Source organism: Suillus clintonianus, assembly GCF_016758775.1.
Source record: "Suillus clintonianus strain FC179 chromosome Unknown DEU56scaffold_17, whole genome shotgun sequence".
Classification (NCBI taxonomy): domain Eukaryota; kingdom Fungi; phylum Basidiomycota; class Agaricomycetes; order Boletales; family Suillaceae; genus Suillus; species Suillus clintonianus.
The window spans coordinates 262282-276242 of NW_024539241.1; the positions used below are offsets into that span (position 1 = coordinate 262282).

A 13961-nucleotide genomic window follows, 5' to 3' on the forward strand; every position below is an offset into this window, starting at 1 on the left:
AGCACTTGATGCTCCTTAATGGCCTCAAGCAGGTTCTCTCGGTACGTGTATATTGGCAGGGATTTTCGAGTTTCATCGATGCTTTGCGCTGGATCGAGGCTGTCAGAAAACATTGACTAAAGACGGGATTTAGATACTGACCTCGTTTTTCAGCCTCTTGAATTTGCTGGTGCAGGAGTTTGTCCTTGGCACTCATCATTCCCTCCCCCTTGAGCGTCTGGTCCATGACGAACTTGATGGTCTGGCTCTCGTCAAACACGTACTCATACTCGTCGGGGACATCCCGTTTGTCCATCGCGCCTGTCCGGAATGTGCTGTGCAGCGTTTGACTAGCCTCCCACTGGTCGACATCGGTAACGAACTGGTCATCCTTTGGCTTAGCATCTTCGTACCGCTTGTAAAGTGCATCATGCTTCTTCTCCTTGTCGATTTTGCCCTGCTCCGTGATGTAGTCTTCAGGTAGCATATAACCGTCCCATTTATCGTTGATCTTGAGACGCTCCTCAACAAGCCGAAGAATCTCTTTCTTGCGTTCCAAGTCCTCGTGCTCCTCCTTCGTGAGTTTCATTCCATGGAAATAGGCCTCCTCGTCCGCAATCTCCTTCCTCAGGAGCTCGATCTGCTGCACCTCACGTTTTGTCAGGTATTCCTGGCGAGAGTGCAATCGCAGTGAAGGAAGTGCATGCGTCCGTGCTTCGGTGTCGTCTGCCAGTTGTCGACGTTGTGCAGCCTCGGCCGCTGCACCTGCGTTACGAGAGGAGCGATCTTCGACGACCTTTTTCACCTTTTCCCGATCTTTTTCACGCACCCGCTCAGCAAACGCGTCTCGTTCCTTCATATCGTGCACCCGTTCTCGTTCTTTTCTCTCATCCTCGTCTTCCGGGATGTCCATCACCTCATCCTCATCCACATTGGTTTCAACATCATCAGGTTTCCGCCGCTTCCGAGTCTTCTCTTCCTCGTCGCTTTCCCATTCTTTGCTATCGTGCTCTCTCTTCCTGAGATGTCGGTCGCGCTTCTCCTTACCGCTCCCTCTATCCTCCTTCCGCTTCTCCTTGCTGCTACGTCCCTCCTCCTTCCGTTTTCCCTTCAACTCGGAAACGCCAGGGGTAGCCTCATCCTCAAGCAGGAACTCAAACCTGCGGGAATTCAGTGCCTTTGCATCCTTCTCCGCTTGCTTCCGTGCACTGTCTGCCGAAGACTTGTGTTTGCTCTTCCTGGGAACACGAGAGAAGAGCTCATTAATGAATACATGTGCGTCGGGGGTGTTTGGGAGGCCAGAAGCGGTTAGAGAGGAGAAAAGAGCGTCTGGTGTTTTTGATGTCGATGCTAGAAGAAAATATTTAAATAATGGCAAGTAGGTACATGCAGAATGGTCATACCTGAAGCTTGTACGAAGTCGATGATACTCCGGTCTGCAAGACCAAAAAGCTAAGAACGGAAATTAGGTAGGGTGTATGAAGAAGGGAGAACGATCTTACCCTAAGACAGTTGTCGCTGATGAAACGGTGAAGGTCGCTCGACATAAGGCTCTACGTGTGACAAGGTAGAGCCGTGACATAAATGAAGTCACGACATTGTCCTAAATGACAATTCGTGACAGACTCTTTTCGTCTCAAAGATGCCAAATTTGGTATCGTTGCTTGTCATCGTGCTCGACGTTGAAGACGATGGAAAACGACCGCGAGCGACATTCGGCTTCCAAGCATAAACGCAGTAGAGACAAAGACGAGCACAAAAGCAAGAAAAAGCACAAGTCTGAGCACAAGTCCCACAGGCGCAAGACTCGCACAGACGCGGTCCATATCACGGACGATGACGCCAACGACGACGATATGTGGGTCGAAAAGAACATCGACAACGACGGTGAGCGGGTGCGTATGTATTAGTTTTGCCCGCTTGGCGCTGACATGTTGTGTTTATTAGCTTCTTGCTACGGACATTCCAACTGCAGAAAGCTTGAAGATTACAACTCATGCAACTGCCGGAGAGGCAGACCCGCCACTGCCGCCTAATCTGACAACGGAAACGAGACTAAAGCGTGACGAGTGGATGCTTATGCCATCTGGCGGTGTTGCAGAACCTTTGAATTCGTCGAGGCCATCGGCCCAAGGATTACCCACAGGAGACGAGTCGTTTACAGAAGACTACAGCGAATCCTCTTCGAGCCAACGCGCACCTGCTGGAGGCATCGACTTCTTTTCCTCCCTGGGCACCGAACGCAAACGACCACCGCGACCTGACAAGCCTGATCCTGACAAGGTACAGTACCACTCCTGTCTTCGTACATTAGCTGACGGCATTTTTCCAGATCAAAATTAGTTCTAAAGAAATCAATCAAGACATCCGTGCTGGTCGTTCAGTCGACAATGATGCACCTCCCCCACCTCCAAAAGTCACAACCCCCGGTGGCCCAGGCTCTAATTGGCGTATGATGCGTCTCCGACGCGTTTACGAAACCGCAGAGGAGGAAAACAAACCCATCGAAGAAGTTGCGCTCGAGCGTTTCGGTACGCTGCAAGCATTCGAAGAGGCCAAAGAAGAACGGCGCATACTTGACGAACGCCAAGGCAAACGTTCAGAACGCAAGGACGACAGAGGTCGCGGGCGTGAGGGCGGTGGGGAGAAACGTTTCATGTTTACTGACGTCGGCGCGAGTGGTGCTTCGTCCCGTAGCTCGTCCTTCAGACGCCCTGGCTCAGGTCCAACAGGAAGTGCCCCCTCCACGCCATCCCCCGCTAATCTGCCAGCGAACCGTCGCATTGACTCTTTACGTTTACCCTCGCAGGCCGCATCCCCACTTGCACAGTCGCACACGCCAATACCAACCGTCATGACGCCGTCTGTACCGACGACGAGCACGCATCGCGCTATGTCACCTTCATCGCTGAACAAGCTACAGGCTCAGGTTCTGCGTGCGAAACTAATGAATGCACCGAACGCCGAGAAGCTTGAGGAAGAGTACGAAGCAGAGGTAAGACGGGCGAAGAGTGGGGAGGGCGGAGTCAGAACACGCGTGGAAGTTTTACCGACGTTGGATGCCAGGGGACAAATGTATGATGTTGGTCATGGCAAGGATGACGCAGAGAAAGGCCCCGGTAACAAGCGGAAGAAAGATAAGGTGAGATTGCGTCCTTTAGCATGAGCCCACTGACTACATGTTGGCTAGTTTGAAACGCGTGATCCGAAGACGGGAGAACTCCTCAGGTATAACGCTGATGATGATGAGATCACCCTGGGTGAGATGGTTAGGCAGGAACGGTTTGGAGCAGGCATGGCGGACCAGAAGAATTTGGATGCACAATTCGCCAAGGCTATCATGGGAGATGGCAAGTTTGTGGTACGGGAGCTCCAACAACTTCGTTGCTTCTTCAGACACTCATAATACTATCCACAGAATGATCTTGACTATATGGATGATAATGCGGAAAGACTTGGGCGGCAGAAAATGCGAACCGACGCAATGAAACGACAATTTGCTGTTCATGGTGGGTTTACATCCTCTATCCTGGCCTTTGACTCTGAACAATATTCGTGATCAGACTACAAACGCACTCAAAAAGCTCTGTCAACGTGTCAGTTCTGCTACGGCGAAGATGACTCGCCTCCAAAAGCACCTGTCATTGCTATGGGCACACGAGTCTACCTGTCCTGCACCCTGAATGAGGAGCTTCTAGATGGTCATTGTCTCATCGTGCCTATACAACACCATCTTACAATGCTGGAAGCTGACGATGATGTCTGGGACGAAGTGCGGGTGCGTAATCGTAGCTCAAAGCACCCTTCACATACAAGCTTACAGGTGCCTCTCACAGAACTTCATGAAAAGCCTCATGCGCATGTTCGCCGAAGAAGACAAAGGAGTCATATTCTATGAAACTGTCATTTCCCTCAAGCCGCAAAAGCACACCTGCATCGAGTGCGTACCGCTCCCATGGGACAAGTATGACGACATCCCAGCCTACTTCAAGGAGAGCATCCTCGCATCTGAAGCAGAGTGGTCGACGCACAAGAAACTGATCGATTTCTCCGCTCGGCCTGGAGGATTCAGACGCGCGATGGTGCCGAACCTACCATACTTCATGGTGCAGTTTGACTACAAGGGAGAGAAGGGGTACGGACATGTTATTGAAGGCACGGGTGAGTCAGCTGCAACGGGTGAGGAGGATGGGGCCTTGGATGAAGGGGATAAGGGTGGTGGAGATTTTCCAAGGTGCGTCTTTGTTGTCTTCTGAGTGTTTGATAGTCAGACTTTGAACGTACTTAACTGTAGATATTTTGCGGGAGAGATTATTGGGAACGTGCTGGATCTCGAGCCACGTCAGTGGATGCGACCGCGGAGGGTGGATTATCGGCATAACAAGGATCGGATACAACGGTTGAAGAGAATGTATGAAAAGTATGATTGGACGGGGTTGATCGGGGAGTCGTGATGGATTCGTTGACTTTGTTTGCTATTCGGACTTGTTGTATTGCCTTGCTGTCGTACACACGCTTGTGAATTTACTGTCACATGAGTCGTAACCTTGCAATTGCTCCCCTTGATGCATTGAAGGCAGGTTTCAGGCGCAACTTCGCTCAAGCGCAACCTCCAACATCGAATAGACAGTCGTAGGCCTCGGAACGCGATGTCGGTGCTGCTGACGCGACTGTCTTCACCTACGCGTAGTTTCGCGTGCAGGAGCTTGAGATATGGCTCCATGTGCATTCGTACACTGAGCACTGCTGGCAATGGCAAGATTGACCAAGCGCTTCGTCGGTCATATCTCTATGGTATGCCATAGACATGCACATGTCTGACTTTGTATTTCAAGCTGAATGATGACCAGTACCCTCGTCGTCTGACCGGATGCTGGACAAGTCTTTGAGTACACCATCCGACGTCATCATATACGACCTCGAGGACAGCGTGCCGCCTTCTCCTTTCGACAAAGAAAGTGCAAGACAAAGATTGAGTACGTTCCTAAACGTACGTCAACACTTTCGTATTCTGCATTATTTGAGTCTGAAACTTTGTCCGCCGGATAGCGTACACCAGAGCACAAGCTCCCGCATCCCGAGCGTATCGCTGTCCGCCTTAACGACATCACTACGCCTTTCTTCGAGAACGATATCTCCGAAGTAGTACGTGCTCTTTATTCCGATAGTCTGTAGCCCGCATCTGAGTCTTACCTTGCGTTCCGTCCAGCTCAAATCACCCTTTGTCCGAACACTTGTGCTCCCTAAGATCCACTCCATCCGCGACCTCCATCACGTCTCACGAGCCATCCAAACTTCACGGGCAAGAATCTCCACGCCATTTCCTATACGGATCGTTGCGAGCATCGAAAGCGCTCGCAGCGCGTGGAATCTTGGGGAGATTGCTTCTTGGACTTCTGAGTATGGTCCAGATGTAGGTGGAAAGTTGGGTGCCCTGCTCGTGCGTTTCCTCTTCATTTGGTATTCTTAGTTAGTTGCTGAAATGTTTCTGCAGTTCGCAGCAGAAGATTGTATAGTTGTTTGATGCTTGTGCACAAATGGAAAGCTCACTGTGACACAGATTGTGCGGATACTTCGGTTGTGCGGACACCTTCAAGACTTGAGCTTCTCTATGTACGGTCCCAGATTGCAATTGCTGCCAAGGCTTTCGGATTGGATGCGATAGATATGGTATGTATTAAGACTGTTACGTTTGAATAATCGCTAAAGTCGATCATTGCAGGTTTGTGTCAACTACAAGGACCTTGATTATCTAAAAGACGAATGCGAAGATGGAAGGAGACTTGGTTTCAACGGAAAGGTACATCTTGTCTGGGTTTGACTTGGGCCGTATTGAATGCGCTATCGTTTCTAGCAAGCTATCCACCCCACACAAGTTGATACCATTCATTCGACATTTGTTCCTACCGAGAAAGGTGTGCCATCTCTGTTCAAGTTTAATTTAACCGACATCCTCGCATAGAAATCCTTCGCGCCGCAAATATTCTCCACCAGATGGAAGTTGCGCATTCCTCTCAGAAGGGTGCCTTCGGTCTAGAGCTGGAGGGGGGTGGTAAAGAGATGATCGACGCTCCGATGTTGAAGCAGGTGAGTCTCCATAGTTTTTGTGCATCGCGAAGTGTCTCATACATTGACCAGGCTGAGAATATCATCCGGGTGGCCAAGGCAGCTGGCTTGGAAATACCTGTTGTAAGTTAGTATTGTGAATGAATATATTACGTTCAAGTGCAATAGATGGCGAGTTCTTCAAGAACTTCTTGACCATCCTCCTCAACCGGCCAATACGCACACTGCAAAACATTCATCCTGTAAGGGCCTTTGGTCAGGCTCGTCTGACAACTTGGCAAGTTTTCTCGCCACCAGGAATCTTCTCCCTATAGCATCTTTCGGGCAATCCCCTTATATCTCAATTAACCTCAATAGCAGTATTGATGACTCACGGGCAACAAACAACATTGAAATCTGCAGAGGATATTGCTGAATTCTGCCACTTCAAATCATATCACGAGAACGGTGCATTGACACAGTTGAGGTTGTTTTGGAAGACGACGACCTGGACCACCGTTTTGCTGAGTTTAACTTTTCACCCAAGACTAGGTAATTGAGCAAATAATTGACCCTTACCAACAGACACCTTTCTTTGAAAGCCTATTCCTTGTCTCATCATCCACAAGAGTCTCGACGACAAGCTCGTACACTATTAAGTTGATCCTTCAAAATTGGACTCTAGTCACTCTACTTGTTACGCTCGGCGTCACATCTTCCTTCGGTTGCCTTGCGTCAGGGAACTATCGTCCAATGAACGCCCAGTGGTTCCGCAATTTTCTGTTTCTCAGCCGTTTCCCATAATTTGCTACAACCCAGGTGGTAACCTAATCATGTTCAAAAACTGCGACTTGTGACCGAGATTCCAAAAAGGAGGAACGGTCTTCCGATGGTTAGTAAACAATATCGAATACGAGTGGAGCTTCTAATGTCTATATCTAATTCCCACCTAGGAACTCTTATCTCGCATTGACCAATTGTAACCCATGTCATGTGCCCTCGACTCCGATTATAATGAGAGCGCGGCCCTCAAGTACTGGCTTTGCGACACTATCATGTTGGATTGCACCTTATAATCTTGAACACTCACCCGCACCATGTCAGACCTTCCCTCCGCCATCCACCCTGACATCCTCCCCCGCCTCGACCCCGAGTACGTCGCAATCCACAATGCCCATATAGCACACCGTGTCCCCCCGCACACGATACCATGGCATCCAGATATCAGGAAGGCGCCCTATATCCCCGGTGGCTCCCCTGTTAGGACGGTCGGGGCTGTCAAGGACATCAGTTTGCAGAACTGCAAGATTCGGGCTTTCATTCCTGAGGGAACCGCCCCTCCAGAAGGGTGGCCGGTATTACTGTACATCCATGGGGGTGAGGGCCAATATCAATTCTAGTGAATGTTTAGCTGAGAGTTCTCAGGTGGATGGACGCTTGGGAGTATCGACACACTGAACTCGTTCATCTCGCGTCAATGCAAAGGTGAGGTTGGACTGAATATGGTGCCCGGTGCTGGAGCTTAACTGAGTTCAAGAGAACAACTGCGTTTCGGTGGCCTTGGACTACCGCTTAGCTCCCGAGGACCCATATCCTGCAGCAGTCGAGGACACTGTTGACGCATTGAAATTCATCTATCATAATGGGAAGGCAGAGTTTAATGCAAACGTGAACAAGATCGCAGTCGGAGGGTCGTCCAGGTGCGTATATTGTCTCATCCCGCATGATGAAAGCATCAACTTTTGTCAGTGGCGGCAATTTAGCGGCAATCGCATGTCTCAAGGCGCAAGAACTCACGCCTCCTATCCCCATCATCTTCCAGCTATTGCTTGTGCCTGGTAAGCCTGAAGCATTCCAAATGATCATCTCTCACCCGCTCCCAGTGACCGACAACACGGCATCCGTCACTGACGAGCGATACCCGTCTTGGAAAGAGTGCCAGAATACTGTTTGGCTGTGCGAAGGGCGGATGATGTGGTTCCGCAACATGTACCTTCCTGATCCCGCGACCTGGACAGATCCAGACAACTCGCCAATATTTGCGTCGGATGATTTGCTTGCCAAGGTCCCGCCTGCATTCATCGGTGTCTGTGAACTCGATATTCTGCGGGATGAAGGAATTGCATATGGCGAGAGGTTGAAGTCTCTCGGGGTGAAGGCAGAAATAAAGGTGTATCCGAGTGCGCCGCATCAGATTCTTGGGATGGACGCTGCACTGAAGGTTGGGAAGCAACAAGCTGATGACTCCATCAAGGCGGTGGGTGATGCTTTCAAAGCAGCATAGGGGATTAAATCGAGTTTGCCAGAGAAGAGTAATAAATTGTGTACAATCATATTGAATGCGAAGTCACGGTCACTGGTGTGTTATAAGACAGCTTTGCGATTGGTCTTTTCGAAAATCATACCCCTGATCTCTGAAATAGAAGGTGCGCATTGCAACTAAGTTCAGGATGAGAGAGGGTGGCATATGTACCCTGATCCAGAATGAGAATTGTCTTTGATCAGGCTGCAGTATTCATTGAAGAGACGACGGGTAGTATAAGGAAGCAGAATCAGTACTTCGACCTGCGACTTTGCGGATGGTGGCACATCAATATTGCATAAAATCCCTGCATATCACTGAGTGTTAGCTACTGGAAGTTAAATGACACTGAAGTTCTAAGCAACTTACCTGCTGTAAAGTATATCTACTGACATCGAGTTTCACATGTAGCAGTTACTGGGTATATTAATCAGGCGCTAAGAATCCCGAATGAACCGCCGACTCATCTATGAAGGAACTTCGCCGATGCTTGACGATCTGTACAATAAACTAATACACGGCGATCCGAAAGGTGATGACCATGATGAGTTTGGTCAGTCAACATCCTCGTTATCGGTGCAAGTGGATGTCCGCACTTGAAATGTAGCTGATTATAGGTGCCGACCTCGGCTTCATCAGACTCGACCAAAATTAGCCCGAAAGTTCTATCAGTGATAAGCATGCATACGAGGTGGGACTCTCGCATTGCGTAGACTTGAGCTGAAATGCCGCACAACGTACAACAGGACCATATCACCACAGCAAGCGCCGTATCTCTACGCCACGAGGCCCGTGGTGCTGGGGAACCAGTTTAGGTACGAGCATCTAGTGGAAGTCCAGTGTTATTTTTAGGGGTTTCAAGCGATGCACTATCTGTCAAGAGGTAGTACGGGCTTGCGATTGTTCCATATGCATGATAGGCAACGAGGTTTTGTCAGATCCTTGACTTCTCGCACGAGATCATGGGTGATACCAGCCTGCAGGATGAGATGAGGACAGGAATCTCCAAGTCGCGCATTACCGAGACTTCAAGCTTCAAGGTGTAGCCGGGTTCATTTCGTTCGGAAAATAGTGATCTGAAGGAATATGGGCAGTAGGAGAGGTGATGCGGCACCCTGTCGAATCTTTGTCAGAAATACCAACGCCTTGGGCTATGATAGGAAAATGCACCGGTATACGCGCATCGTTCATATAGCACTTGCGCAGCATTGGGATAACGCGTCGTAGAAGAGCGGGTTCCTAACTTCCTCCTTACCAGCGAATTTGGTATTCCGCAATCTCATGTACTTTCTCGAATCGAGGCATAGTAACACCCTCATGTGACAGAGTCCTATGAATTTCCGCAAGTTCACTATCTGGTTAGATATGCCCTCCCTTTATTACAACCATCAACGTAATCCTTACGTTGAGATGATACACATAGCGCCCAGTCACAAGACCTGAGCACTGCACCTACACAGCACTTAAGCTATGGAGTGAACACGTATATAGGAACGCATGGGATGAACCTTGATGTTTAAAGGCGGCTTGAACAAACGGGCGCTCAAATTTCTCAGCTCGCAACCAGAAACCCGCTCGTGATCAAGCACTAGGTTCGTCAGATCGGTGATTCTGTTGAACGATACTATAGGCTCTTCTGCAGGTTACAAGCGACTACTTGCTTACCAGCGACACCGAATACCCGCTAAGATCACTTGCGCATTCTCGAATAACGGCCTAGCAACTCCTGCATATACAATCCCGAAGCTGTCTTCTAGGTGAGGACTGGATTCCTATAAGTAGGCTGTCTCGTGAGTAATGACTTGTGTGCTCTTACCAGTGTAAAACTAAAAGAAGATCGGTTCCTCAGCGATCATCGCCGTCTGATAATCCGGTCTGATTCAAAGATCTCGGCAGACTTCTCTCTCGCGTAGTCCCCAATCTGCAGTATTTGGCATCCCCAGCGCCGACCATGTCTTCCTCTACCAGCAAGGCGCTGGCGATCATGCCACACCAGACGATGCGTCATACCGACTGGGTAACAGGTGTTGTCCATCTGCCCAGCAGACGACGGATAATCACATGTTCGGGGGACGGCTCACTCCGGCTATGGGACCTAGAGAGCGGCGCACAGATAGGCGAGGAATGGCGAAACGAGAGTGAGGCAGGAGTGTGGTCCATGGCATTGTCTCCACACGGCAAGACAGTCGCATTTGGAAGCGGAAGCAGTGATAATAACGTGAGATTATGGGATGTTGAGACGAGGAAGGTCATCGCCAAATGGACGGGACACACCGATCTTGTGCGTGCATTGTGCTGGAGTGCGGATGGCAAGCGAGTAGCGAGCGGATCCTGGGATGGGACAGCAAGGGTATGGGATGCCAACAGCGGTGAAACTGTCCTGACAATCAAAACCGGGCACAATGAGGTGTGGGCGGTGATATACTCGCCCGATGACGAAACCATTGCGACGTCCGGAGACGACGAGAATGCAGTCAAAATCTGGGATAGCAAGACGGGCAAGCTCATCACCACACTTGAACACGATTATGCAGTTTACAACTTGGCCTGGACGTCGGACGGAAAGAAGCTTATCTCCGGGTCATATCGCCTGATTAGGATATTCGACACAACCACTTGGCAGCAGATTGCCATTCTTGAGGGTCACACAAATCTTGTCAACGACTTGTCCTTGTCTGGGAACAACCGCCTCCTTGCAAGTGTATCATGGCAAGCAGCGCGTCTATGGAATCTTGACACGAATCTCCCGATCGGACCACCCCTCCAGCATGAAGATCATTTAGAGTCCGCAGCCCTTTCCGCTGATGGAAAAACGCTATTCACTGGTTGCCAGAACGGAAATGTGTACACATGGGACATTCACGCCATCCTCAAAGAAGCAGCTGGCCTTGAAGACCTACTATCCGCTGGTAGCAATATTGTGAGTGTCAATACCTCGTCCACTCTCTCTCACTGACAATGTTTGCTGAGAGAAGGCATCCCAAGGCAATTCAGGAATAGAGTGTACCCCCCGCTCTTCGCTAAGTGACAAGTCATTTTTGGAAGTACGCGTGAAGTGTTTGTGAATCTTCTTAGTAATCTCAACATTAAAATTTCAGGCTGATGCTACGCGATGTCACGACGAGTTCGGGGGTCATGTTGATGAACTCCCACCTAATTTTTTTGACATCATGGAAGCCGAGGTCCATGTTCGTTATCGGCATTTCTATTACTTAGCTCGTATCCTGATCTTTGTGCTCTCAGTCCTCCGAAACAGGTGCCCACCCTCATTCCTCTGCGAGTGCACTCCTCTCTCGCCTTTCCTCGCTCCTTCACCGCTTTCAACACGACAATGCTGAAGCGACCGAACTTTCCCAAACCCCAACGCCTTCCAGGTTCCATCCACGTGTGCTCCTCGCTCGCCTTTCATCACTCGTTCACCGTTCACCACCCGAAGATGATGCAGCAAATGATCTTCAGCAACCCTTCACGCCTTCGCGTTTAGATCCATATGTGCTCCTCGCTCGACTGTCCTCGCTTTTACCCCGTTTTCGACTCAACACCGATGAAGAAACCGAACCTCATCCCACAACACTTTCGGGTTCACGTCCAGATGCACTTATCAGTCATTTGTCCTCGCTCTTCCGCTCTCAACCCCACACCAACGAAGAAATAGAACTCTCGCAACGCCCATCCCGTCCTCATGTTGTCGAAGTGGCTCCAATGCGGGACAGGGAGGTGTGTCTTTCTACAGTGTGTCAATTTCTGGTTTCTGATGATCTTCATGCAGGTATTGTTTGTTGCTCCGCGGTCGCTACCAGACCGTCCACACACTCAGCCTAATGGTACTGTCACACCAGGTGTAAGACCTGCGTATCCACTTGCCCTCCGATTATTGGCCCATCTCGTGCTTTTTCTCTGCTGTGCGTCTCCTCAACACGCCAATGGAAATGTACAACCAACACAGCAGCAGCAAGATCAATCACAAGCTCCGGTCGAAACCCAGGTGTCGTCACTGCAGACTCAGCCCATCGCCCCCTCGACGTCCACGATACCTACTGCTCCAGGTGCGGCAAGCGCGTAGCCACGACCCCTTCCATTGCAGACCTTTTTCGTTCTTTGTCTCTGCTGTACATCTTCCCCACACGCAGATGGGCACTCACACTACAGCACACGGACACCTATCTCGTCCGTCTAGTTTTTTTATAATCAAAATTGTCTCGAATTTGTCAAAAACGTCGGGTTGCCTTTGAAAATGCTTCGACCGACTGAGCAAGCACTATCATGGAACGCTCCAAGTCGTCTCTCACCTGCCCCCAGTGATCGACATCACGACATTCATCACTGACGGGCGCTGCCCGCCTTGGAAAGAGTAGAACACTATTTAGCTGAGCCAAGGGCGAATGATGTGGTTCCGCAACATATACCGCCCTGATCGAGAGAACTTGCCCATCATCCAGTCGGATGCTTTGGACTGATGTCTGGAATTTGTGATGATCATTATCTTGAAGTTCAAGGGGTGGGCAAGCACACAGATCGGTCGAATGGTCTGACGTGACAAGCAGACCAAAATCTAATCTGAAAGTTGATCACGAAACAGATGCCCGGACTCAGCACAACACCGTCAAACTTTGTCTTCAGCATGAAGTCCATTACGTATAAGAAGATGTACACAGCGCCAGTCGCGGGCCTGAGCGCTTCCTCTACACAGCAATAAAGCTGTGAAGCGAACACAAGGATAACGCATGGGACGCACCTTAAAAAGGGATGGCAAACTTTCTCGACTCGAATCCAAACGCCCACCAATCACTGGTGATTTGAACACTGGGTTTGTCTAAACTGTGGTCCTCGTGAGTAACGTTCTAGGCTCTTCTGCGACGTATCCACCTGCTTACACCAACGACTTCGGGAACCCACCAAGATATCATACTAGCGCATTCTCGGATAACGGCGCAGCAAGTGCTGCACATACAGTCTCAAAGCTGTCATCTAGGCGAGGACTGGATTTCCGTGAGTAAGCTGTTTCGTAAAAATGACTTATGTGCTTCTGACAAGCGTCGTGAAAGAAGATAGGCCTCACTGCCGTTGCCGGATAACCTGGTCTTATTGAAAATTCTCTGCAGACCTCTCTTGCATAGATAGTCCCCGATCTGCAGTACGGACTCCCCAGCGCATACCATGTCTTCATCCACCAGAAAGACACCAGCGATCAGGCCACGCCAGACGATTCAAGGCCATACCGGACGGGTAACAGGTGTTGTCCATCTACCTGGCAGCGGACGACGGATAATGACATGTTCGGTGGACGGCTCACTCCGACTATGGGACCTAGAGAGCAGCGCACAGATAGGCGAGGACTGGCGAGATGAGAATAACAAAAAAATGTGGTCTATGTCATTGTCTCCAAACGCCAAGACAGTTGCAACTGGAAGCGGAGACGGTGATTATAACGTGATATTATGGGACATCGAGACGAGGAAGGCCATCGCCAAATGGACGGGACACACCAATGTTGTGTGTGCATTGTGCTGGCGTGCAGATGGTAGGCGAGTAGCGAGTGGATCCTGGGATGGGACAGTAAGGGTATGGGATGTCAAGAGCAGTGAAACTGTCCTGGCGATCAAAACCGGACAAAATTGGGTGAACGCGGTCATGT

The 13961-nt window shown here is 49.9% G+C and overlaps 5 protein-coding genes across 5 annotated transcripts; all 5 read left to right on the top strand.

Moving 5' to 3' along the window:
* The first annotated feature begins 514 nt into the window (after nucleotides 1-514).
* Nucleotides 515-1378, top strand: DEU56DRAFT_184377 (uncharacterized protein). The gene has a single exon (XM_041344963.1). The coding sequence runs from the start codon at nucleotides 683-685 to the stop codon at nucleotides 1289-1291; it is 609 nt and encodes a 202-aa protein (XP_041211190.1). The 5' UTR covers nucleotides 515-682; the 3' UTR covers nucleotides 1292-1378.
* Nucleotides 1379-1608: 230 nt separating this feature from the next.
* On the top strand, nucleotides 1609-4529 carry DEU56DRAFT_788477 (CwfJ C-terminus 1-domain-containing protein-like protein). Its single transcript, XM_041352462.1, has 8 exons — nucleotides 1609-1874; nucleotides 1927-2262; nucleotides 2312-3121; nucleotides 3170-3340; nucleotides 3398-3488; nucleotides 3543-3757; nucleotides 3816-4213; nucleotides 4274-4529. Exons 1-8 carry the CDS (start codon nucleotides 1671-1673, stop codon nucleotides 4431-4433), a joined length of 2385 nt encoding a protein of 794 aa, XP_041211191.1. The 5' UTR covers nucleotides 1609-1670; the 3' UTR covers nucleotides 4434-4529.
* Nucleotides 4530-6222, top strand: DEU56DRAFT_788480 (Pyruvate/Phosphoenolpyruvate kinase-like domain-containing protein). The gene is made up of 10 exons (XM_041352463.1): nucleotides 4530-4773; nucleotides 4830-4969; nucleotides 5029-5124; nucleotides 5189-5419; nucleotides 5474-5489; nucleotides 5540-5649; nucleotides 5702-5779; nucleotides 5834-5894; nucleotides 5942-6066; nucleotides 6118-6222. Exons 1-10 carry the CDS (start codon nucleotides 4629-4631, stop codon nucleotides 6175-6177), a joined length of 1062 nt encoding a protein of 353 aa, XP_041211192.1. The 5' UTR covers nucleotides 4530-4628; the 3' UTR covers nucleotides 6178-6222.
* Nucleotides 6223-7121: 899 nt separating this feature from the next.
* On the top strand, nucleotides 7122-8308 carry DEU56DRAFT_731889 (alpha/beta hydrolase fold-domain-containing protein; the record flags this gene model as incomplete). Its single annotated transcript, XM_041348243.1, has 5 exons — nucleotides 7122-7401; nucleotides 7450-7509; nucleotides 7562-7724; nucleotides 7774-7862; nucleotides 7908-8308. 5 exons carry the CDS (start codon nucleotides 7122-7124, stop codon nucleotides 8306-8308), a joined length of 993 nt encoding a protein of 330 aa, XP_041211193.1.
* Nucleotides 8309-10277: 1969 nt separating this feature from the next.
* DEU56DRAFT_933477 (WD40-repeat-containing domain protein) lies at nucleotides 10278-12851 on the top strand (the record flags this gene model as incomplete). The annotated part of the gene is made up of 5 exons (XM_041358752.1): nucleotides 10278-11246; nucleotides 11302-11370; nucleotides 11425-11514; nucleotides 11570-12043; nucleotides 12096-12851. 5 exons carry the CDS (start codon nucleotides 10278-10280, stop codon nucleotides 12387-12389), a joined length of 1896 nt encoding a protein of 631 aa, XP_041211194.1. The 3' UTR covers nucleotides 12390-12851.
* Nucleotides 12852-13961: the final 1110 nt, after the last annotated feature.

Coding starts and splice junctions, on each gene's coding strand:
- DEU56DRAFT_184377 (XM_041344963.1), top strand. CDS start 683: ATGCGTCCGTGCTTCGGTGTCGTCTGCCAGTTGTCGACGTTGTGCAGC.
- DEU56DRAFT_788477 (XM_041352462.1), top strand. CDS start 1,671: ATGGAAAACGACCGCGAGCGACATTCGGCTTCCAAGCATAAACGCAGT. Junction 2,263..2,311: donor ACAAGCCTGATCCTGACAAG/GTACAGTACCAC, acceptor GCATTTTTCCAG/ATCAAAATTAGTTCTAAAGA. Junction 3,758..3,815: donor ATGTCTGGGACGAAGTGCGG/GTGCGTAATCGT, acceptor TGCCTCTCACAG/AACTTCATGAAAAGCCTCAT.
- DEU56DRAFT_788480 (XM_041352463.1), top strand. CDS start 4,629: ATGTCGGTGCTGCTGACGCGACTGTCTTCACCTACGCGTAGTTTCGCG. Junction 4,970..5,028: donor GATTGAGTACGTTCCTAAAC/GTACGTCAACAC, acceptor TCCGCCGGATAG/CGTACACCAGAGCACAAGCT. Junction 6,067..6,117: donor ACGCTCCGATGTTGAAGCAG/GTGAGTCTCCAT, acceptor TACATTGACCAG/GCTGAGAATATCATCCGGGT.